This window comes from Pan paniscus, chromosome 3 (genome assembly GCF_029289425.2).
Source record: "Pan paniscus chromosome 3, NHGRI_mPanPan1-v2.0_pri, whole genome shotgun sequence".
NCBI lineage: Eukaryota > Metazoa > Chordata > Mammalia > Primates > Hominidae > Pan > Pan paniscus.
The window spans coordinates 80,260,707-80,285,914 of record NC_073252.2 but is presented as its reverse complement, the minus strand read 5'-3'; the positions used below and the strand labels follow the sequence as shown (position 1 = coordinate 80,285,914).

At 37.5% G+C, this 25,208-nt stretch overlaps 2 protein-coding genes across 4 annotated transcripts in view; one reads left to right on the top strand and one right to left on the bottom strand.

The window, feature by feature from the left end:
• ATP10D (ATPase phospholipid transporting 10D (putative)) overlaps positions 1-19,746 on the top strand; it is a 114,059-nt gene extending 94,313 nt beyond the window's left edge. For all 3 annotated transcript variants that reach the window (XM_055111571.2, XM_003816019.5, XM_055111572.2), the window contains 5 exons: positions 1,795-1,995; positions 5,416-5,496; positions 6,977-7,081; positions 12,031-12,218; positions 16,078-19,746. In XM_055111571.2, coding sequence (XP_054967546.1) covers positions 1,795-1,995; positions 5,416-5,496; positions 6,977-7,081; positions 12,031-12,218; positions 16,078-16,417 — 915 coding nt within the window. In that variant the 3' untranslated portion in view covers positions 16,418-19,746. The remainder of the gene's footprint in view (positions 1-1,794; positions 1,996-5,415; positions 5,497-6,976; positions 7,082-12,030; positions 12,219-16,077) is intronic.
• A 534-nt stretch (positions 19,747-20,280) lies between these two features.
• The window catches only part of CORIN (corin, serine peptidase), a 242,760-nt gene continuing 237,832 nt past the window's right edge, over positions 20,281-25,208 (bottom strand). Inside the window, exon 22 of the mRNA XM_003816014.6 lies at positions 20,281-20,949. Within this exon, the coding sequence (XP_003816062.5) occupies positions 20,767-20,949 (183 nt within the window). The 3' untranslated portion in view covers positions 20,281-20,766. The remainder of the gene's footprint in view (positions 20,950-25,208) is intronic.

Genomic DNA, 25,208 nt, shown 5'->3' with positions numbered 1-25,208 from the left:
CTAGTCTAAGGATTGTGGCCCTTGTCCTGAGGTTCTAGTGTATCTATGATGACCATAATTTTTTTTTTAATGAGGCACTTTACAGATCATGACTACTTCCTTGTTTGTGTGTTTGATTTTTGAGACAGGATCTCACTCTGTCCCCCAGGCTGGAGTGCAATGGCATGATATCGGCTCACTGCAACCTCTGCCTCCCGAGTTCAAGCTAACCTCCCACCTCAGCCTCCTGAGAAGCTGGGCCTAAAGGCACGCGCCACCATACTTAGCTAATTTCTGTTTGGTTTGGTTTTTTTTGCGGGGGGAGAGACAGGATTTCACCATGTTGGCCAGGATTGTCTTGAACTCCTGACCCCAAGTGATCTGCCCGCCTTGGCCTCCCAAAGTGCTGGGATTACAGGCATAAGCCACTGCATCCGGCCGATGATGACCATTTTCTAATTTGATCTTGATACTAAGCCCTAAGGTAGTATAACTCTCATTTTACAGAGGAGGAAATAATAATTCAGGGTGGTTAGGACAATGACCTAAAGGCAAAGAATCAATTAGAAGTATCCCCCAGCCTTGAGACAAAACTCTCTCTAAGTCCAATGTCCTTTCCTGTGGCCTGCCCTCCTCAGGAGCACAGAGCTTTTTATAGTGAACTTAGTTTGTCTGAGACAAAATACTATAGGAAACCATGTAGAATGCCTGTGCCTGGACTCTAGGGTCACCAACTATCCTGGTTTTCCTGAGAGTGTCCCGGTTTTAGCACTGGGCATCCCAAGGCCTGGGAAACCCCTCAGTCCCAAGCAAACTGGGATGGCTGACCACTCTGCTGGCACCATTCCATTTCACCACTATGTATTTATGAACCCAGAAGGCAAGAAAATGGACATTTGTGCTGTGCCTACTCCATGTCTGTGCCAGGCACTGGGTTAGATTCTCTTCATCTAGTGTTGAATCCTTCAGTTTGAATACTGGTTCTGCTACTTATTAGCCATGTGGCTTTGGGCAAGTTTCTTAGTCTCTCTGTGCCTCAGTATCTTAGTCTGTTCGGGCTGCTGTAACAAAGTACCACAGACAGGTGGCTTGTAAACAACATTTCTTCCCCACTATTCTGGAGGCTGGAAATCCAGATGAGGGTACCAGAATGGTCAGGTTCTGGTGCGGGTTTTCTTGTGGATTGTAGATTTCTCATTATATCCTTACATAAAAAGAGATGAGATGATGAGAGCTCACTGGGGTCCCTTTTATAAAGAAACTGATTCCATTCATGAGGTCTCCAATGTCAAGGCCTAATCACCTCCCAAAGGTACTACCTCCTAACACTGTCACAGTGGGGATAGTGCTCTGTGCTCTCAAGTAGGGCAGACCACAGGAAAGGACATTGGTCTTAGATAGAGGGAGTTTTGTTTCAAGAGGATTTCATATAAATTTTGGGATTAACATTCAGTTAATTACACTTAATTAAATTAACATTCAGTTAATTACACTTAATTTCCTGACCTGTAAAATGGCAACAACAATGTAATTCCCAGGTTGTTATGATGATTAAATGAATTATTCCTAAAGCACTTAGAACAGTGCTAGCACCACATAATAAGTGGGGTGTGAGTGTGTGCACATACATGTGTGCACTTTAATTTAATAAATTATTTACCAAAAAAAGCTGCAAGGTAAATTGTGGTCCTATCTTATATAAGAAAACTGCAGAGAGGCTGAGGTCACCCAGCTCAAAATGGCAGCATTTGGAATGTGTAATCATAGCACACATTACTGTTTCTAAGATCTGAATGTCCTTCTTTGTGTCTCTAGGCCTATGTGAACCTCCTTTTCTGGTACCAGTTCTTTTGTGGATTTTCAGGAACATCCATGACTGATTACTGGGTTTTGATCTTCTTCAACCTCCTCTTCACATCTGCCCCTCCTGTCATTTATGGTGTTTTGGAGAAAGATGTGTCTGCAGAGACCCTCATGCAACTGCCTGAACTTTACAAAAGTGGTCAGAAATCAGAGGTAGGTGTTAAAGCAAGAGTGCTTGGATGGATGCATATCCATTGTCAAAGCCAGTGTGTTTTCTTAGTTAGCCAAATATTGCAGTCTACTCAGAACTGTTTGAAATATCTGATTGTTTTAAAAGATCTCTACTTATGTGGCAGATATTCACTTACTTAACTTTGAGGTAAATACAGATTAATCTATGAAGGGCCTTATGTACTTAGAAGAAGAAATCTAAAGTTTGAATCTTACAACCAATAATATCTAACATTTACTAAACCCCATTGCCATCTATTGTGCTAACTACTTAACATCCCCCGTCTGATTTATCTTCATGAAAACACGTTGAGACAGAACCTAGTGTTGGTCCCATTCTAAGATGAAGAATCTGAACCTCAAAGGGGTTAAGTAATTTTTCAAGAAATCCCACCACTAAAAAGTGGCTTGGTATATGTTAGAAAGAATAGGTTATGTTTACTCTGAGTTTAAATTCTGGTTCTGTGGTATGTGACCTTGGTAAATTTTTTAACTTGCCTGTGCTGCAGGTTCTTTATGGGAATGAAGTGAGGATTAAGGAAGATAATACAGGTACAACTTCCAGCCATAGCAAGCTCTCAGTGTTGTCATTTTTACCCTCCAGAATTAACCAGAAATTTGAGGAAATCCCAAATTTAAAATAATGCATTTATTTTCATCGGTCTAACTATTCTGACTTGAAATGCCTTTCTGGAATGGAGAGTCATTTAGTGTCCTTACACTACTTAGAACAACCAACAGAGAAATCACAGATTCAGCTTTCAGGAAAGAAGGGGTCCTTATAATCCTCTAATATCATCCAATCCATTCAGACCAATGAACTACATAGGTTTTCCTAAAGGAGTCCAGTCTGACTTAAAGTTCAAGCCAGGATGCAAGAACATGTGGTTGATGTCAGAGAAGCTTGTCCCACGCCCCAGGCATAATTGAAATTCCAAATCCACTGAGGAAAGGAGGGTTGAGGGAGATTTTCAGTCAAAGTTTTTATAGCCTGTGTTTTAAAAGCCCATTTGTATGGACTAAAGATTGTTATTTGTCCTTATCCTTGGGAGACGTGAGATCATTGTTTCCTGTTGTTGAATCCTCTCACCAATCCTTGTACACATTGTTCTAGTGAGCTGGCCAGTTATATAAAACATGATCACAGCAGGCAGATTGTCCCAGCATGTAGCTATTGATAAAAGGTAACTGATTTCATTGACTTTACCTTCTAAAATTTGTCCTTTCTTTGAACTTGGCCTCCAACAAAATTATGTTTTATGCTTGGGTCGTTTTCCTGTGTTCAGTGTCATGAAATATACTCTCCAGAGCTACAGAATCTCTCTCCTCTAAAGATGAGTCTGGAAGTCTGCAGTCAGAAGCTTCCCTTCCACGAAGCCTCACCCCGATCTCTCATCACCCACAATCTTCTTTTTTGACTTTGGCTTCACGTCCAGACTTTCCCCTTTCAGTTTCCAGTGGACTCCGTGAGTTAATCCCTCCAGCCTCTCATTTATCTTAATCATGATCCTTCTCTCTTTACTTTTGTAAGTCCTATTCCTCATGTGACTGGGAAATTGTATTTCTTTCCTTTTACTCTAGGTTCTTTGAGCAACCTCTGTTTCCCCAGATGCATGAAGTTATATTTTAACTTATCCCTAAGTGGTTCTCTCTTGTCCAGTGGCATTTTGCTTGCCCCTTTGTCTCTGGCACATTCTCTTCCACCATTGGATTGGGCTTCTGCTGAGATTTTATGGAAGAAAGGCAGGCAGAATATCCTTCATATCCAATGAGAAAATAATAGAAGAAGATATAGAGAAAAGTGGACTGGAAACAATGAATCTTCATTGCTTTGATTTTCCAGAGAATGAAGGGATAAAAAAGGATAGATGTAAAAATTCCAAGTATATTCTTCTAAAGAATGGAAGAATGTATATGGAGAATTTGTATATTTATAAAGCTTTGTTCTTTAAGAGACAGTGAGACATTTTCAAGGAAGTTTCAGCCTCTGTATTTGGAAGAAAACAAGACTGAGAGCATGTTAGGAAAAGACTAGCTCAGGGATGTGACACATGTTTTTCCAATTTTGTTCATGGCAGGTATCACTAATAAGTGATAGCACTCTTTCCTGCTGGATCTGAATGCAGCCTCAGAATCCTTCACACAGCCTCAGAATCCAACTTCAGAGTTGGCTCTTGTTTGAAAAGTCATCTTCAATCATTTGACTATTGTCTCTTACTCTTTCTTTTTTTCTCTAAGATTTGTGTAGGAAGCAGTTTAGTATATGAAAACTTGTATATGAATACTTTATTAACCCAATAAATATTTGTTGGGCACCTGGTATGTACAAGACACTGTTTTAGTCACTTGAATAAAAGAGTCAACATTCTATTCTATGAGCTTGCATTCCACTGAGAGAACTAGAGCATTTATTAAACAGAGAGAATTATTCCTGATGGTGATGAGATACTTCTCAGGTTTCCATGGTAGTAAGTGCCTGAGTGGGCACAGCTTTTAGATTGGTTTGGTGTGCCTGTATGAGGAAGTGATATTTGAGCTAGGACACAAGTAATGAGGAAATGTTCATGTAGGAGGTCCAGGAAAAGAATTCCTGGCCGAGAGACTAGCACAGGTGAATCCCTGAGGAAAGAATGGATTTGGCACATTTGAGGAAAAGAATGAAGAAGGTCCATGTTGCAGAATCAAAATGGCAAGAAGTAACCCTGGAGAACTATTGAGTGGGCAAACCATGTAGGACCTTATAGGTCATGAGAAGAAACTTAGATTGTGTTGGAAATGCAGTGGGAAGTCATTGGAGGGAGTGGAAGGAGTCAATTTGATCAATTAGAAAGATGGCATGACCTGGTTTACATTTTTTAAGTCCATTTCCAATTTGCCTTAGGAATACTGCGCTGGCAGCAAGCTGCCTTTTTTTTCTAAATGGGAAATGGGTTTAAAACCATCTGGCTGATTTTGTAAGATTGGATTGAGAATATGGGAGGAAGCAAAGAGGGCAGTTAGATGGCTATCCAGCCATTCATAGAGACAGTTGATGGTGAATTGGAATGAAGGGAGTAATTTAGAGAAAGAGAAATGGATAGAGTTGGAGAAGTTTTGAAACAGTACTTTCTGATCAGTAGGAAAGGAGAAGTTAGTACTACCAGCTGTATTTCAGCTAGATTTAAAGTTTATCCTGTAATAAAGGCAACATGAGTTGAATAAATGTTCCTTCAATGATTTTTTTCATGTTTACTTGTGAACCCATCACATTCAGTTACCCTTATCTTTACCTCTGTTGACAAATACCACTTGAAGAAATGGAGCTTTCTCTCAGAGAAACAAATGTAAGTACTGGCTTGTGTTGTTTCTTTTCTTGGACCCTTGTTAATCTTACTCCCTCCCCGTTATCTGCTTCATTTCTAGGCATACTTACCCCATACCTTCTGGATCACCTTATTGGATGCTTTTTATCAAAGCCTGGTCTGCTTCTTTGTGCCTTATTTTGTGAGTCTTTGTTCACTCAGTATATTTGTTATTAATGAATCAATGATGCTTCTTTGTACTTTGCCACCAATTTCAGCATAAAGGAGGGCAGATTGCTCATATAATCAGGTTGATTATTAACTGACTAAATTATAATCTCCCCAAAAATATATGTTAGGTAATGGATTAAATTTAGATAGACATACATAGTTTGAGTCCTCTTAGGCCTCTTGTTAACTCTGTACTGCTTAAAAATTTTTATCAACGACTTGAACAAAATTGGATGTCTGGCTATATAATTAGATTAGTCAAAAATCAGACAGGCTGGGCACAGTGGCTCACACCTGTAATCTCAGCATTTTGGGAGGCTGAGGCAGTTGGATTGCTTGAGTTGAGGAGTTTGAAACCAGCTTGCACAACATAGTGAGGCCACCATCTCTACAAAAAATTTAAAAATTAGCTGAGTGTAGTGGTGTGGACCTGTGGCCCCAGCTATTTGGGAGGCTGAGGTAGGAGGATTGCTTGAGGCCAGGAGGTCTAGGCTGCAGTGAACTGTGATTGCGCCACTGCACTCCAGCCTAGACAACAGAGTGAGACCCTGTCTAAAAAAATCAGAGAGGCAATGCCAGAATATGAAAGCTTTTATTAGTGAGTGCTGGGCTAATTCGACTCGAATGATATTCAGAGCATTAAATTTAAGATTCCATAAGTAATGTCTTTAAAACTATAAAATCTGTTTTACAGGTAAAGAATGGAAGAAATGTAACAAAGCAAAAAAAGTATAAACTTTAATTTTAGAAAATTTAGGCTAACACAATACACAAAGCAGCATTATATAGCTGCTCATCCACATATACCGTTCTCCTAAAGAAAACACCTGTTTTATCATGGGTGGTGTTAATAGAAGCACAGTATTAAGAATGAAAAAGATGATCATTTCTAAATTGACAATTTTTATTCTTTATTCAAATAAAATCATTTGAATTAGCCTTGCTAGAGTTTTCTGGCTATACTGCACTTCAGGAGAAATATAAACAAGACAATCTGAAGTATATTCAGAATAGAATGAAGATGATGGTGAAACATGAGAAAATTGTGTCATTAGAGGAATAGCATAAGGACTTGAAGACATATAGGAAAGGAGGGTATATTTTCCTAGGAAAGATAGTTATAATAGCTGCCTCAAAGATTTGTAGCTCTATTAAATAGAACAAATTTCTCTATACCTTAAAAAGCTAGAAGTGTGAGTAAAAGGTTCCAGGAGGATCAATTATGATTCAGAATAAAGAGGAATTCCAGTTGAAAAAAACTGAAGATTAGATGCCCTGTCTGGGAGAGAGTCAGTCTCTTACTTGTGGAAATGTTCAAGTTTATTTCAAATGGCCAGTTCACAGGGACCTTGTAGAAGGGATTCAAGCCTTGGTTGAGCTGTAGATAAAGTGATGTTACCCACACCAAGTTGCACAACTCTCCAGGATCATCTAATGTCCTCTCTTTGTAGACCTACCAGGGCTCAGATATTGACATCTTTGCATTTGGAAACCCCCTGAACACAGCTGCTCTGTTCATCATTCTCCTCCATCTGGTCATTGAAAGCAAGAGTTTGGTGAGTGGTTTTCTTGCCTCTGAAGTAGCCTAAAATCTTTTATGCTTGGGGATATGTCTTCTATTAGCAGTGACCCTGAAGATAAGTGGTAATGAGAAGAGTAATGAATCTATGGGAGAAGGGTGATCACAGCTACTCTGGGTGATCATTGAATGCCATTATGCTGAGGTTGATGTGTAGCTGGGGATAGTGGAAAACACCTGCCTTGCTCCCTTTGGTAGTATCAGTGGTGGAGGGTTCATGGAGATGTGAGACAGACTGGAGGGATATTTAACCTTCATTCTTCAAGACCAAGCTGATTACTTTTAGTGAAAATGAAAAAAGGTGTTGTATCATAATCCTGGTACAGTGACTTTAGGGATGATTTTATGCCTTCCTTATAATAGAAAAAATCTTTTTTGGCTCTCCTTTGGGTAAAACCCTTCAGTGGTTTCCCATTGTACTTGGAATAAAATATGAAAGCCCTAAGATGGTGCAGTGACGCTGTACTTCTCTCTTCAACCTCATTTCCACATATTCGTGGGCTGGAACCACCTTATCCCTCTTTCAGTTTCTTCAATACATTGAACTGATTACCACATCAGGATCTTGGCACTTAGCATATCTTTTAACGGAGGTAATTTGCATTCCCCCTTGCATCCCTGCACTTCGCCCAACGCAAATGTTATTTTAAATTTCATCAAAAATATAATTTCCCCCAACAGCCTTTCCCTAACCATCCATTCTCTGATACCATTCTCTTGCTCTTACTCATAACTCTAATCATAATTTATAATTATTTATTTAATTATGTGATTATCTCAGACCAGGTGCAGTGACTCATACCTGCAATTCCAGAGCTTTGGGAGGCTGAGGTGGGAGGATCACATGAAGCTAAGAGTTCAAGACCAGCCTGGGCAACATAGTGAGACCCTGTCTCTAAAAAAAATAACAAAACTAACTGTGTGTCATGGCACCTGCCAGCAGTCTCGGCCACTTGGGAGACTGAGGAGGAGTCTCACTTGAGCCCAACAGTTGGAGGCTGCAGTAAGCTATGATCATGCCACTGCATTCCAGCTTGGGAAACAGAGAGAAACCCTGTCTCTAAAAACAAAAAAATGTGATTATCTTATTCATGTTTATCTTCCGCATTAGCCTATGCTCTCTGCGAGGGTAGGGTTCATGCCTATTTTGTTCACCACTGTATACCAGTGTTAAAGGACAAGACTGGCACACAGCAGGTGCTCAAAAAATATTTGAATGGATAAATAAATGATGAAATAACCAGTTTTTGGGTTATGTTTACCATCCTGATAACATATGAATTTTAAATAGGAAATAGCTGAATAAGGTTATAGTTTAAAATATATGAAGTTATATTACAAAATTATTTATAACAATTTCTAAAGTAGGGCTGATTATTTTGGACATTATTTGCTTTGCTTACAATCATCTATAACAAAATATTACAAGCTAAAATGTAGTAAAAGGTTAATAACTGCAAATACCAGATGGGTAAAGGAAATTCTAGAACTGAAATATTTGGGATTGTTTTTATACCTATTCAATTTTTAAGCAATTGCATTGGTACTTTTGGTGGCCACCTGAGAAAATGCCAAAGGTTCTGACATTTATTAGTGTGCCAGAGGATTTAACACATAAAGTGTATCAGTTTGGGTTCACGGATTATGAGCAACATCATCTGAATAACCTGAAGAAATAGAAAAGTTATTAAAAAATATAATGAAGAACCATGATAGAACAAAATAAAGAAAAGCAAAAATATCTGAGAAACCAGAGTGACTCTGGAGATGCACAGAGCAGAAACTAATGGTCAGGCTTGTCAGGATGGTCCTCTGGTCTGAACTGGCTCCATTTATTTTCTTTCTGCTCTTGCCCCATTGTGCTCCAAGTCTACTCTCTTGTGATGGAATCCTATTTCCCTAGCTTCAGTCACAGGCTTTGGCTAGGGGAGGAACATTTTGCCGAGACTGCATATAATGCTGGAGTGCAGCATTGTGAAAGCTACAGTCAAAGATAAACAGAGACTGCTGTTTAAAGGATGCATCATTAGAGAATTGTTTCTTATGCTGGAGGATAAGAAACTAGAGATCCTGGCCCTGCAGGTCTCTTGTTAATAAAAGCCAGCCATTCTGAAAGTATAAAACTCTTTCCCTTCATGCTCTTATTCACCATCTCATTGCCACCTCACACTTCCCTGTTGGTTTTTACCCAGTATTCTTTGACTTTCACTTCTTTGTATCAATTAAATGTATAAATTCTATGAAGTCACTATCTCACTTGCCAAAAGCATGTTTTTTGTTGTTGTTGTTTTTTGTTTGTTTTTGTTGTTGTTGTTGTTTTTGAGACAGAGTCTTGCTCTTTCACCCAGGCTGGAGTGCAGTGGCGCTATCTCTGCTCACTGCAAGCTCCACCTCCTGGGTTCATGCCATTCTTTTGCCTCAGCCTCTCGAGTAGCTGGGACTACAGGCGCCCACCACCACGCCCTGCTAATTTTGTTTTTGTATTTTTAGTAGAGACGGGGTTTCACCATCTTAGCCAGGATGGTCTCGATCTCCTGATCTCGTGATCCACCCACCTCAGCCTCCCAAAGTGCTGGGATTACAGGCGTGAGCCACTGTGCCTGGCCAAAGCATGTTTTAAGAGATAAAAAATTGGAGCAAAATGGCTCAAATAGAAGGAAAGACATTTGAGAAAGAAAAAAAAGGATTTATTGTTTTAGCAGCATGAAGATCTTAATCCTGGAGTTAGCTAACATTTTTCTAGTTGTTTGTACATTTTATTTAAAAATAAGCAGTCTGTGTGACTCTTGTGAAGGTATCTGCCATGGGGAAATACTTTGCAAGATTAGGAGAGAAAAGAAGAAAATCTAATCTTATTTGAAAATTATAGCCCTAGAAAATAAAAGAGATTAATAAAAGCAGTGTTTCCCTAAAAAGCATGATAGCCACCAATAGTACACACCATGATTTTAGGTAGTACTGTATACTGCACTAAATAACACTAAATACTACATAATGTGAAGGTAATTCTGTTTTCATACTTCCGATTATATCAAAGAGGTATCTCATTTGATGCTATTATGTTTTATCACAGTAATTCTTGCTAATTTCTCTTTATAACAAAGATTAATCAAACCCTAGACTCAGCTCTTTTATAACAGAGAATATTAATATTATGAAGTTGGTGCCCAAAAAAACGCAATTATTTTTGCACCAACCTCATACATTTAAAGTAGGTATATACTTTTCTTCATTTTTGAATTTAAATTTCTTTTTTTATTTCTAAAATTTTTGTGGGTACATAGTAGGTGTATATATTTATTATGTACATGAGATGTTTTGATACAGGGATGCAATGTGAAATAAGCACATCATGGAGAATGGGGTATCCATCCCTTCAAGCATTTATCCTTTGAGTTACAAACAATCCAAATAGATCCTTTAAGTTATTTTAAAATATACAATTATTATTGACTATAGTCATCCCATTATGCTATCAAATAGTGGGTCTTAGTCATTCTTTCTATTTTTCTTTTGTACCCATTAACCATCCCCACCTCCCCTGATACCTCCACTACCCTTCCCAGGCTCTGATAACCATCCTTCTACTTTCTATGTCCATGAGTTCAATTGATTTGATTTTTAGATCCCACAAATAAGTGAGAACATGCAGTATTTGTCTTTCTGTGCCTGCCTTATTTCATTTAACATAATGACCTCTAGTTCCATCCGTGTTGTTGTAAGTGATAGAATCTCATTCTTTTTTATGGCCAAGTAGTACTCCATCGTGTAGATATACCACAGTTTCTTTATCCATTCATCTGTTGATGAACACTTAGGTTGCTTCCAAACCTTGGCTATTGTAAACAGTGCTGCAGCAAGCATAGGAGTGCAGATATCTCTTTGATATACTGATTTCCTTTCTTTTGGGTGTACAACCAGCAGTGGGATTGCTGAATCATACAGTAGCTTAATTTTTAGTTTTTTGAGGAACCTCCAAACTGTTCTCCATAGTGGCTGTACTAATTTACATTCCCACTAACAATGTACAAGGGTTCCCTTTTATCCACATCCTAACCAATGTTTGGCATTGCCTGTCTTTTGGATACAAGCCATTTTAACTGGGGTGAGATTGAGATGATATCTCATTGTACTTTTCTTTCTACATAAAGTTACTTAATTAGTGAACCAATGTTAAGAAAAATAATATTGCAAGATATACATGAATATGAAAGTAGCTAGGCTGTGGTATGACACGCAAACATTTATTTCTTGCTCATATAAAGTTGGCTGATATTCCAGACAGCTCTAGAAGCAACCATCCTCTCAGAGAACTTCTTGGTCAGTATGGAAGGAAAGGAGACAGCATGGAAAATTGCAGACAAGCTCTTACATACTTCTAACCGGAAAGTTTTACATACCCCTTGTACTCACATTTTATTAGTCAAAGCAAGACATATGGCCATGCTTAATTTCAAGGGAGTGTGGAAATGTGATCCACCTGAATGCTTACTCAGGGAGGAGAATGACAGTATTCGTGATCAACAGTACTGTCTAACACCTATTTGAATGGCTTAAGTTTGAGGTTCACTGGGAGGAACCTGTTTCCAGTTAACAAGGAAACAGACCAATGAGTGACTACATGAAAAAAATTAAGGAGAAAATCCAGACACCTCTTGGTGCATGGATAGTATAGAATAAACTAGTCAACAGAATTCCCTTTTGGCATTTGATTTAATTTAGTTTTACAGAATTCAAACGGTGATGTAATTCATTCACAAAAAATACTCCCATCTCCTTGATATCTTATATTTTGTTTATTCAGGTTTGTTACACCATTCATCCAGTGCTTAGATGTGTTGTCTCTTTAATGGAGCAGATTTGTCTGGGTGGCAATACTGTATCAGTGACAGAGCATTCATTTCCTCTGCTCTTCTTGTCTTACAGACTTGGATTCACTTGCTGGTCATCATTGGTAGCATCTTGTCTTATTTTTTATTTGCCATAGTTTTTGGAGCCATGTGTGTAACTTGCAACCCACCATCCAACCCTTACTGGATTATGCAGGAGCACATGCTGGATCCAGTATTCTACTTAGTTTGTATCCTCACGACGTCCATTGCTCTTCTGCCCAGGTATGGTATTTATTTTATCATTGAGAGAATAAATGGAATCATAGGCTAAGAATCCTTCAAGCAACTACACTACTAAGAATGGTTGGCAGGCCACCCTGTTTAGTAGTGAGAAAGTCAATTTGTGTCCTAGTTAAAATATTGGTTTTTAACTCTTTTATCAGAGAACGAAAGTGGCTTAAGCAAACCGAGAGACTGATTTATCTCTCATGAAAAAGTTTATCTGGTTGACAGTTTACAGGGATAGGGTAGCTTTGCTTCACAGGGTTATCTAAGGACCTAGATCCTTTTCTCTATCTTTTTACTTTGCTGTCTCCCAAGGGTCAGGCCCTTGTTTGGGTCCATTTCGTGCTGCCACAGTGGAATACCACAGGTAACTTATAAACAGAAATTTATTGGCTCACAGTTTTGGAGGCTGAAAAGTCTAACGTCAAGCCACCAGAAGATTTGACGATCCGAATTCCAAGATGGCACCTTGAACACTGCACCTTCAGATGGTGGAAGGGCAAAGAGGCAAAAGGGGATCAAACTCGCCCTCTTATAATGGCATTAATCTCACTCAGGAGGGCTCTGCCTTATCACCTCTTAAAGGTCCTATCTCTTAATATTGTAAAAACAGCCGCTAAATTTCAACATGAGTTTTGGAGGGAATAAACATTCCAACCATAGCAGCCCTCATCTCATGACGGAAGGTGACTACTCAGCTGATCCTCAGCCCTGCTTGCCCCTGTATACAGGAATGGGAAAGTTGAGGGCAAGCAGCTTTGTTTTTATATTTTTGTTTGTTTGTTTGTTTTTCATGTAGTGGCATGAACCTACGTATGTACATTGTAACTGAGTGGCTAAAATCTTGGAGTTTCTAAAAGGAAGAAAGGGAGGCTGGGTGTTGAGGGACAAGTAGCAGTCTCTACTACAATCTGTAAGCACTGAACACTTTTCAACTTTCCTCCCTTATCTGAGTTCAGTTATTCCCCCAGTTCTAGTTTAATCTGATTTATAGTATTGTATGGGATGGAAATGACTAAGAAGAATACATGGGTTTTTAATATATAGATTCTTGGAACTCAGAACTCATCATCTCTGCAGTGTCACAAAATCTGTTTAGTTGAAAATATTATAACAAATAGTTGTTCTGCTTTTTTAAACATAAATGAGAGTCATAATGGTAAGTTCATGTTATTCTATAACAGCGTCAGCAAACTGTGGCAAACAGGCCAAATTTGGCCTACTGTCTGATTTTGTAAATAAAGCTTTGTTAGAATATAGCCATACTCACTTATATATAATCTATGGCTGCTTATGCAATACAAAAGCAGAACTGAATAGTTCCAACAAAGTTTGTCTGGCTCCCAGTGCCTAAAATATTACTATCCAGCCCTTTACAGAAAAGGTTTGCCCGCTCTGATCTGTAACTGTATCATACGGCACAGTGGACACAATCCTTTGTTGTTGATGAATGTCTCTTCCAGAAATGCATAAGAAAACCCATCTGAGTTACTCAATGGTACTTATATATAACAATATCACTGTGAAACTAAGATACTTCTATAGTGCTCACTGCTATTGCCAGCTTCCAGATTGAAAACTGACAAGATGAACTTACAGAATTTCTGAAAAAACAATTACTTAAAGGTTTTAGCTTTAAAAATTCTGGGCCTTTAACAGTATAGTTCTAATATTATCGTGGTATGCTAAAAAATGACTCCCTAAAAGATTTCCATGTCCTAATCCCTGTAACCTGTAAATTTTATCTTATGTGGCAAGAAAAGAACTTTGCATAAGTGATTACATTATGGATCTTGAGACAAAGAGATTAGTTATCCAGGTGGATCCTAAATGTAACCACAAGTGTCCTTATAAGAAAGAGGCAGAGGTAGATTTGACACAGAAGAGGAGAAGGCACTATGACTATGGGATCATGGATTCCTTAGCCACAAGCCAAGAAATGTCAGAAGCCACCAGAAGCTGGAAGAGGCAAGGAATAGATTCTCTACTAGAGGGTCCAGAGGGAGCATGCCCTTTCCAATACCTTGATTTTGGTGAAATTACCAGTGAAGCTAATTTCATAATTTTTTGCCTTGAAAACATTGAGAGAATAATTTTTGTAATTCTAAGCTACCAAGTTTGTAATAACGTGGTATAGCAGTCATAGGAAACTAATACAGATTTGGGTACTCAGAATAGGTTTCTGCTATAACAAATGCCTAAAACTGTGGAAGTGGCTTTGAAACTGGATAATGGGCAGAGGCAGGATGAATTTTGGCACATAATAGAAAAATTCTCCTAGACTTCCTTACACAGGCTCTTGGTAGAAATATGGACATTTAAGTTGTAACCAGTGATCTTGATAGCTACATTTACTTATTAGTTCCAATATTTTATTTTAGGTTTTCTACATATACAGTAATGCCATTAGCAAATAATGACCAGTGTGTTTCTTTCTTTCCAATACATAGGCACTTAATTTTTCTCATTGACCTGGCTAGGGAAGCTTGTCTTGTTTCTGATCCCAGAAGGAAAGGTTTCCATATTTCCCTGTTAATTATGATGTTTTATATAGAATTTTATGACTATACCATTAACCAGATTAAAGAAGTTCCATTCTATTCCTTATTTTCACATTTAAAACATATATAAATTTGTGTATCCATTGAGATAAGATTTTCTTTGTCACACTGTTAGTGTAGTAAATTACATTAATTGCTTTTATAATATGAAAACAATCTTGCATTCCTGAAAAATTAAGTTACTGTTGGTGAGGTTTCAGAAGAAAATGAAGAAGTCAGAGAAAGCCTGTATCATCAGATGCAGAGAATACATGTATCATCATACACAGAAAGTTGCTAGAAATATGAATTTTCAAGTACACTGATGAGGACTCGGAAGAAAATGAGGAACATGCTTGGGAATTTGAGGGAAGTGGATCTTTCAAATACTGGCAGAAAAATTAGCTAAATTGTGTTCTACAGTAATATGGAAAGCAGAATTTGTAAGGAATGAACTTGGATATTTGGCGGAGGAGGTTTCTAAGCAAAGTGTCAAAGGTGTGTCCTGATTTACTGCTTAGAGTAAAATGTGAGAGGAAAGAGACTGAAGACTGAAGGGAAAACTGCTAAGCCACAAGGAACTTGGTTTAGGAAATTCTCAGTCTATCCAGATTGCAAAAGTTGCTAAAATTAGGAGATTGACTGTTAGTAGTATGCTCTGGAGAGAAGTCTGAGAGCATAGCTGGACAACCTTTCTGCTAGTGCTGAAGAGATTAGTTATGTGATTCCTAGATCTCCTCAACCATTGCAGTAGTAACCAGGAAAAGAAATGAGGTTATACAGGAAAGATCTGTGGTGGCCCCTCTTATCTAGTGGCATAAATCCAAGTGACATACATAGGAGAGTCACAAGACTTTTGAGAATGTTATACCAGAAGAAACACTGCCAGCTTAGTCTAGAAAGGGACACGTTTGTGGTACTTTGTTACAATAGCCATAGGAAACTGGTACAAATAGCATTTTTAACACTTACTATGTGTCAACACTCTGCCTGCTTTGTATGTATTGTCTCATTTAACCTAACATTAAGCCTATGTAGCAACTATTTATATCTCTACTTTTATAGATGTTATTTAGTTTTGTTTTTTAATAAACACTTATATGGCAATTACTATTTTCTAATTGCTTTACAAATATTAATTTATTTAATATTGTTTTATCTCCATTTTGTATTAGAGTTCGGTTACCCTCCCCCTTTATTTCAGGAGCCAAGTGGCCACCAGACCCTTTTACTTTTTTAATTCGTTAGTATTTGGGGGGGTTTTCCGTAATGCATTTGAGATGAATTTAATTCTAATGATGTTCCTTATCACCTAGGTTTGTATACAGAGTTCTTCAGGGATCCCTGTTTCCATCTCCAATTCTGAGAGCTAAGCACTTTGACAGACTAACTCCAGAGGAGAGGACTAAAGCTCTCAAGAAGTGGAGAGGGGCTGGAAAGATGAATCAAGTGACATCAAAGTATGCTAACCAATCAGCTGGCAAGTCAGGAAGAAGACCCATGCCTGGCCCTTCTGCTGTATTTGCAATGAAGTCAGCAACTTCGTGTGCTATTGAGCAAGGAAACTTATCTCTGTGTGAAACTGCTTTAGATCAAGGCTACTCTGAAACTAAGGCCTTTGAGATGGCTGGACCCTCCAAAGGTAAAGAAAGCTAGATACCCTCCTTGGAGTTGCCAGTATTCTTTCAAGGTTGGAAGAGGGATTTTGAAGAGGTATCTCTCCAAGCAAGAATGACTTGTTTTTCCATAAGGGACATGAGCATTTTACTAGGCTTGGAAGAGCTGACATGATGAGCATTATTGTATGTTTGTATATACATTTGTGATAGAGGGCTAGAGTTTGACCTAGACAGAGTTTAAGGAAGTGAAATATTTAATTCAGAACCAAATGCTTTTGTAAAACTTTTTGGATTTTGTAAAAGCATTTTCATTCTCTTAGAAATTCAAGTATTTTCAAGGGGAGTCATTTGAGATATATTTATTTTACTAGGAGATCTTATATTCTAGGGAAATGCTTTAAATGGTCAGGCTCCAATCAGAATTTTTTTATTAAGAAAAAAGTAGTTTTTAATACATTGGTTAGGACTCAGAGGAAATATGGAAAAAACATTGTAGATGGTTAATTTACAGATAAAATCCCAAGAGCCTTTTAAACAACAAGGTACCTAAAATAGGGTATAATTATACTGCTTAAAATACAGTTAGTGCCTATTAATAGCTTTTTATTTCCTATGGGAAGATGCTTTTGGTCTTCTGGCTGAAGATGTAGGCATACCTCTCTGCTCATTTCAATGTTTTCCTGAGGTGGAGCCTTCATTGGAAAGGGGAAAGAGGGATTCTAGGGTTTCATCAGGGACCAGGAATGCATTCCTCTGTCAGGTTCCAATCAAGAGAAAACCTTTTATGAGATCTGCCTCTGTATAGATGTTGTCAGTTAGGAAACTGAAGCCATAGGTCAGGCAGACATCAGCTCAGCCTGTGGCCCATTGGGTGATTTCCTGTATTTTAAAACTGACAGTAGCCTGATCAAAGTGATAACAATCAATTTCAAAACAATCTTCCAGAGACCACTTGAAGGTTCATAGTTTTTACAATACCCTGAGACTTTTCAGGTGTTGGAGCCTCTAAAATATGAGATATAAACAGAAACTAATACAAGTTGTTCTCTGGAGGTTTCTATGAGGTTCTTAGAAAAATTTGGTTTTAAAATACATTTGAGGACAGGAATGTCTATAGCAAGTTTACTGCTATTGCAAATCATGTATGCTGGCTTTAGTTGTAACAAAGAAATGATTTTATTCTAAGTAAGGCCAGGTACTACTATAAAATCATATATTCCTGTTGAAGTTCTTTTGAAATCCTGTCTCTATTTATTATATTTGAAAGTTGTCAGCCACCAGTCATCCAGAATTTCCTTCCTGAATCTCCATGCTCATATGCAATGTCTACATCAAGGTCTTCTTAATGACTATTATTCTCAGGGTTTAGTTTTCTACCTTCTGCCTACTATTTTGGTCTGACATTTTTGTAGCCTTCTGTTATTATTGCAAATAGTCTTTTACATAAGCTGATTTCGAGGACTTTCAAAATCTCACATAGCTAATGGAAGTTGCTTTCTGCTTTCTTATGACTGTTTTTATAAATAAACTGTTTCATAAATAATGTATACTGGAAAATTGTCATCACTCTTGTAAACATTTGCCAAATCCAACTGTAATTAGTACCAGAACTTAGAAGGAAAGTCACAAAGCATGCCTTTTACCAGAATATTGCTTTGCTTTTTCTTATATGGAAAATCACTGATGTCATATCATTTATTATCCTCACAGCAGCTGGCATTCGTTCCCTGAAATCGTCGTCTCCTGATAAACAATAATTTAGAGATATGTTCACTTGTAAATAAAAAGGTTAGAATCTAAGGACAAAGAATGATCCAAAAATACTAAGGAAAAAGAACAATTTTCAATTTTCAGAATTGAATTATCTGTACATATGAATAAAGGAAAATACTGAGTGCTAATGTTACAGGGCCACAATCTCATATCCACAATTCCAAAATCTCCAAACCTCTGAAAACTGAAATATTTTTCATAAATTAGGCATAAATTCTATGCCCTGAACAAATGTAAAGCTATTTATGTACTTTGCTTAATGGAATCATTCATATACTTTGCTACAAAAATATTAATATATTTCATTACTGAATGCTAAACTGTATTTCTTTTTAAAATTTGGAAAATTTTTAATTCTGAAACACAATCTAGACCTTAGGCTAAAGAGGTTGGGATCTGTATGAAGCCTTTAAAGGGTCACATTTACAAGTCAATAACTCTTTTACATAAAGTTACCCAAGTTTATGTGATCTGGTGTTCAGTGTATTTCACCAAATTTGGGGGGGACCAAGTATTATATCATTGCTCTCAGTAGATAAGAACATTGATTAATATATACATTTTGGGATATAATCTTATTACAAAAGATGTATAAAATAATTGTATTGGGTTCCCAAAATGTACTCTAGATGTTAAAGATCTGTGTGCCCTTACCAGGACTAAAGTTCCCACTGGACACTTAATGGGCAATTTGAGACTATTAGCAACCTCTAATTTCAGACCAGTCAAGGAGCCATTGATCCTCTAAAATAAAAGAGCATGTACCTGTGAGAGTGAGATATAAGGGAGGTGAATTGTGATTGGTAAGCAGGGTGCCAGCATGCTGTTATAGAGACAGAAACAATTTCTTAGGACTTGCCACCCATATCCATCCAAAAAAAAAAAAGGTGATTAGACCATTACCATTTTATTTGTATTAAGAATTATTTAAAATAAGTATAATATATATATTTCACTGAGCCTAAGTTGAGCAGGCTAAAAGTTGATACATTGAGTATGTAGCTACAACTGTAACAAAACTGACATATGTTCTTGAACTTTCATACAATCGTGACTACAATTCAGTTGCTGGATTTCACACTCTCCTTAGGTTTATACAAACTGAAGGACAGGAGATGAATAGTATAGAAATTGCTACAACTTTTTGAATTTCAACTATGTTTACACACAGAAAATATACAAAAATACATGTATAAAATTGCAGGTAGTATCTATTTGGAATGCTGAGGCAGTCCAGGTTGCTGGTGGAGGTTAGTAGGGAATCCTAGTTGTTTAAAAGGCAAAATGGATGCCTGACTAATTAAATTAAGTATATATGAAGATTTGTGTTTTAAAGTTTTTTAGTGGGGAAAAATACTTTTTACCACTAATTGCTTCAGAAATTGAGTTGCGTAAAGTGGCCTAGACCTAAAAATCATTTCTAAAATTTTAATTACCAATGAGAAGAAACCAGATATTAAACATTTTTGAGGAAAATTACAAAATGTTTTACTCCATGCAAAGTTTTACTGTGCTCTAAAATATGCTGTTTATGACTTTGTTGGTATGGATGAACGCAAGCAAACTGAAAAATAAATTTAATTAAACGAGGGATGCAAATTAATTTTCTTTTTAAAAAATTGCATCTCTCATCTAAATTCTCTTTTGCAAAGTTTAATATCCAGTTCTTTGCCACATAAGTAAAACAAAATATTGCCCATAAATATAGATGTAGTTGTTGCAGTCTCAATCAGCCAACTCATATATCCTGAACAAACCCAGCTATGAGGACAGTTCTATAGAGACTCTTCTATAAAATTATGATCTTGATATACATCCAGAATGGGGGTCCAATAATGTCAAGTGTTAATATTGATATCTAAAGAACTTTGCATTCAATATGTCTTGCTACCTAAATGGATGACATTAGTCTTTTATTGCTGTCTTTTATCAGTTCTCAGAATTATGCAAACATTAGAAGGGGGTAATAGTAAATACTTGAAACATGTAAATTATCTTGGCTTTTAATAAATCAAATGACGAGTTACTGGGTTCAGCACACCAACATGGCACATGTATACATATGTAACTAACCTGCACGTTGTGCACATGTACCCTAAAATTCAAAGTGTAATAAAAAAAAATTGTGGGGTATAAAAAAAGAAAAAGAAAAGCAAGTCTCCAATGTTAACACTGAAATTTACCACTACGCACTGAGCTTGAGAAACAAAAACTGGTAGAGATAATTAATCAGCCTAAATCTCTATGTCTTTTTTTGTGATAGGATAAAAGAGACCATTCCATAACCTGTTACTGTAGCACCTGCATGATTTTAAATCTCGCCAGAGTCGATAATTTTGTGCTGCAGTCATAGTTAGGCCTGGCAAAAGGACAAAGTCTGCTTTGTTTGCTTTTGTAAAGTCTTTCATTGAACTTGAAATAAGAGAAAAATGAAGGTGAAAAAATAAATTGAAAAAAATTAGTCCAAAACAAACATGCAAATTTGCAGTGCACGATTGAGCATTTCTGTCCATGAAAAGTGCTTCTGTACAGCTCTCTGCAGGCAGCTCTTCACAGTCAAGAAGGCCATTTTCTTTTAGTGTAGCTGGCAAAAGTCTCTGATCATCCTTATAATTAGTTTAGGAGAAAGGTCTGGATGTAAATCTGTCTTTTAATCCATTCGACGAAATATGACACATTACTATAAACGCCAGGCCCCAGGACTTTGGAAAAGCAGACGGAGCCCCATGAAGTTAATCCAAATAATGTCCACCGTCCTCCAGGCTTCTCACAAACAAGAGGCCCACCGCTGTCACCCTGCAATAAGTAACGATGGGAGTTAGGAACTGGCATTTCAGGTCAGTAATGTGTGTCCATGCTATCCTGAGGATACAATAAAGCTAAACCCAGATTAACCAACTTGGAAAGTTTCAACAAAGCTTTCCTTGTCAGCCTGTGGAGGAGTTGTGCTTTCCACTGTAAAAATAGAACTTTCAAATAAACATCTTAAACTCTGATCATTAAAAGGGTGGAGTGGCTTGGGAAGAAATTATATTTTTCCCCCAGGAAATTACCTTTTTCAGGCATTTTCTGCACTTATAAAAATATGTCATAAAGTTTTAAAAAAGTATCAGAACTAATTACCTCAAAATTGACCTCATTCTAATTTAAGCTTGACTTATGACTGTGGAAAGTACCCAAAATGGAATAAAGATCCCCCCCACACACACAGTACTGCAAACATATTCTAAAATATCTATTTTCAAGATTCTTGCTTTGTGAATGAATACATTAAGTATAACACAATTTGGGGTCCCTTACTACACTTCTTAATAGTTCTTAGGACTTTTTAATTTGGCATAGTTGAATACAAAATAAGACCACTTAAAATTATAATGAATCATTAATAGCCTGTATTTTATTTCATATATATAGGGATTTTCATTCATGATATTTAAGGATTCCAGTTGAACTATATTCAGTTTTTCCCCCAAATATAGTTAATGATAAAATGCTATGGCATTAGAGATAGCAATACTTGCTACATCTGAAAACAAAGGTGTATTCTGCACTGCCTCAAAAAAGAAGAGCTGATATCATGGAAAATAAAAGAGTAAATACGTGAATTCATTGTGGAAGGTTACAAATACTCCTTGACCTACAAGACTTTCAAAATTAGAAGCATATCTACGGTCTTCCTACTTGGTATTGTTGAAGAACATAGGACTAATGTTTCCTGATCCTCTTCTAAACATTTTCCACATATTAGCTCATTTAATCTTTACAAAATACCTAAGAGTTTATATTATTTATTATATCTGTTTTGGAGATGATGAAACAGAAGCACAGGTTAAATAACTTATTCATTGGCAGAGGCTAGATTTGAATCCAGGCAGTCTGGTAACAGGATTCCAACTCTATAACTACTAGGCTACCCTGCTTCTTAGGAACATTAGGGAATATTATTGCTATGAAAGAGAAATTAGGCCCGGCGTGCTGGCTCACACCTGTAATCCCAGCACTTTGGGAGGCCGAGGCAGGCAGATGACTTGAGGTCAGGAGTTCCAGACCAACTTGATCAACATGGTGAAACCCTGTCTCTACTCAAAATACAAAAATTAGCCAGGTGTGGTTGTGGAAACCTGTAATCCCAGCTACTCTGGAGGCTGAGGCAGGAGAATCCCTTGAACCCAGGAGTTGGAGGTTGCAGTGAGCTGAGATCATGCCACTGCACTCCAGCCTGGGAGACAGAGTGAAACTCCATCTCAAAAAAAAAAAAAAAGAAGAAGAAGAAAGAGATTAAAATTTTGATTGTGCTGTATGGTTTTGTGTGATGATCTTTAAATTTGTAACTTTCCAATACCCTAAGCCAAAATCATAAGCATAGAACTTGCAAGGAGCTGAATTTTTCTGCCTAAGAGCCTAACTGAATTTTTTTAAAGCAAAATTTCTTTGTTACATGTATATAATGCTTAGACGAAAAAGAAAAATTTCCTGGAAACATTTCACAAATTATTTTCACAAATTTGTTTTCACACATTTCATATACATAAGGTATTTCATTCTTGATCTCTCCTTATATAAAATAAATAAGATGCTCAGCTATTGAAGTGGAACTATTATGTCAGAGGGTGATTAAAATGGAATGTGTTTAGAATGTCAGCACATTTTCACTTCCAGATCAGACATTTAGTAAAGTAATTATTTAGCATCTACTCTTTGCAAAGTTCTGTGCTAGTGTATAAACAAACGAATAAGGCACTGTTTTTGTCCCAGAGCAGCCAAAAGTCAGCTTGGGTAACAAGGATAACCACATGAAAGCAAGATCTAATGGCTAGAAAGAGGAGGTCAAAGGAATGAGTGATGACTTCCAGGTGGAGAGGAATAAAAAATGCCTTCCTGAGATGTGGGTTTTGAGTTAGGCTTAGTGAGTCAGGTAGGCACTCCATTAAGTGCAAAATGAAAGGTGAAAAGCAAGCAATTAAAAATGAAAGGGAGACTACAGCTAAAGGCACAACTGATCTGGTCTGTTCTTTTGGTCCTCTTTGTAATATTGGGCTTGAAACCAACATTTGTATTTGGCTTCAGTATTCAGTATTCAGGTTTATAGATTGTCACGGAGTAACTCACGCTTCGTTATGTCCTGTTGATACAATTAAGGAAAATAATATATGTCATATAATAGAGGTCTAAGTAGAAAAATTTGCTTCTGATATAGTAAAAAGTAGGTTTTGTTTGTTTTGTTTTCTACCTGAAGTTGTGTTAGAGAATATCTGGTATGCATTTAGTATACCCAGTACTAAATGAACTCCCACTGAACTCAGTATACACCACTGAACTCCCACTACTAAAGAAGTCGGCAAGACCTGGTTCCTATTAGGCATCATGATAAGAACATGCCCATGCCTGTGTCTGTGGGCCTTCAGCTCTCTGTCAAGGAATCATCTCCCTTCCCCTCTTTTAGCAACCGCCAAGAGATGATCTTGAACATGTGCCAAGAGGTGCTAGTTTTTGGTAAACCTCCAAATGACATTGGAGAGAGGAAGAAATGTAGTTATATTAATCATTGCTGCCAGACTGACTGGTTTCGTATCCTCAATCTACCACCTTCATGCTGGCTGATTTGGGGCAAATTACTTAACCTCCTGTATTCTTGATCTGTTTAGGGAAAATAAAGACACTGCCATATGGGTTGATTGTGATAATTAAATGAGTTATTAGAAAGCGTTTTGCAGAGAGCCCGAAACATAATAAGCACTAAATTGATAGATGTTAATATTGGTGTAATTACTATTCATTGAATGTCTAAGTATGTGCCAGATATCATATACAGATATGTGAAAGATATGGGCTTCCAAATACATTCACTTAGTTAATCCTCATGGACAGAATTAGTCCCATTTTACTCATGAGAAAGCTATCTAGAGAGGTTAGATAACTTCCCCGGGTTATACTGGTCTTACTGGCAGAGATGAGTTCCAACCCAGATATTTCAGGCTTCAAATCCTGTGCCCCACACCCTCATCATGCTGCCTCCTACAACACTTTATTTTGGGCCTGGGAAATCAAACCCAGTCCTCCTGTAGAGAAGGGAGGGATTCCTTTACCACCATCCACATCAGCAGGATGACTTGTGGCCATGAGGCAGAAAGGAGGGTGGTCTCAGCGAAATGCCAAGGGAGCTGTCTGCCTCCCTCTTTCCCATGACAACTATCTAAGGAATCACCACAGGGCCATTTTCAATACCCTGATTTTTCCATTCTAAAATGGATCATCAAAAATATAGTTTATTTAAATTGAGTTAGTACTTAAGAGCACTGTTGTATCTTTTCTTCATTACTAAACTCTAGGGGGCAATTTACTCCAAAGCAGTAAAATAACAAAGGTGCTTCACAGCAGCATAGTATAATAACTGTCTTCCCCAGTTTTTGTTACAAGCTTATTTGAGCACTTGCACTTTTCCCTCCTTTCCTGGGAGTCAGTCCAGTATAATGTTCGATGTGTGTCTATTAAGTAAAAATAAAAAGGCACCTCTACACTATTATGTTAATATGTTCTACAAACTCTCATGGCCATGAATCCTGAGTATCTAAAGGTTGAGTTCAGTGACATTTGAGGACATGCTGGCAATCAAGTAAGGGCCCAGACAACACCAGTGTGATGACCCCTGAGACAGAGGTAGTCCTGTCTCACACCCTGGAAGTTGGGGTGTTGATGTGTGGCTTCCTGCCATCACCCTAATGGCTGACAATGTCCTTTCATGCCTTCCCTGCTTCCCCAGGGCAGCCAGGTGGAAGCCATGGTTACTACTAGCTCCTCTTAGAACCTCATTTATCCTAGCCACTAAAATGGTTGAATGAGATGAACAGGAAAAATTGTTTTTCTCCTGTTGCTGAACAAGGGTGATGTTCCCCATATAGTAGATGAGACAGTAGAAGGCACCCTGAATAAAGAGGATGGGTGTAATTGTGGGGATTGCTTGTGTACCAGCTGCAGGAAAATGTGCTGTTAATAATTAAACATTTGGCAACAAACGATTTTCAAAAAATGTTTCCAAAGGGCCATACGTAATAATG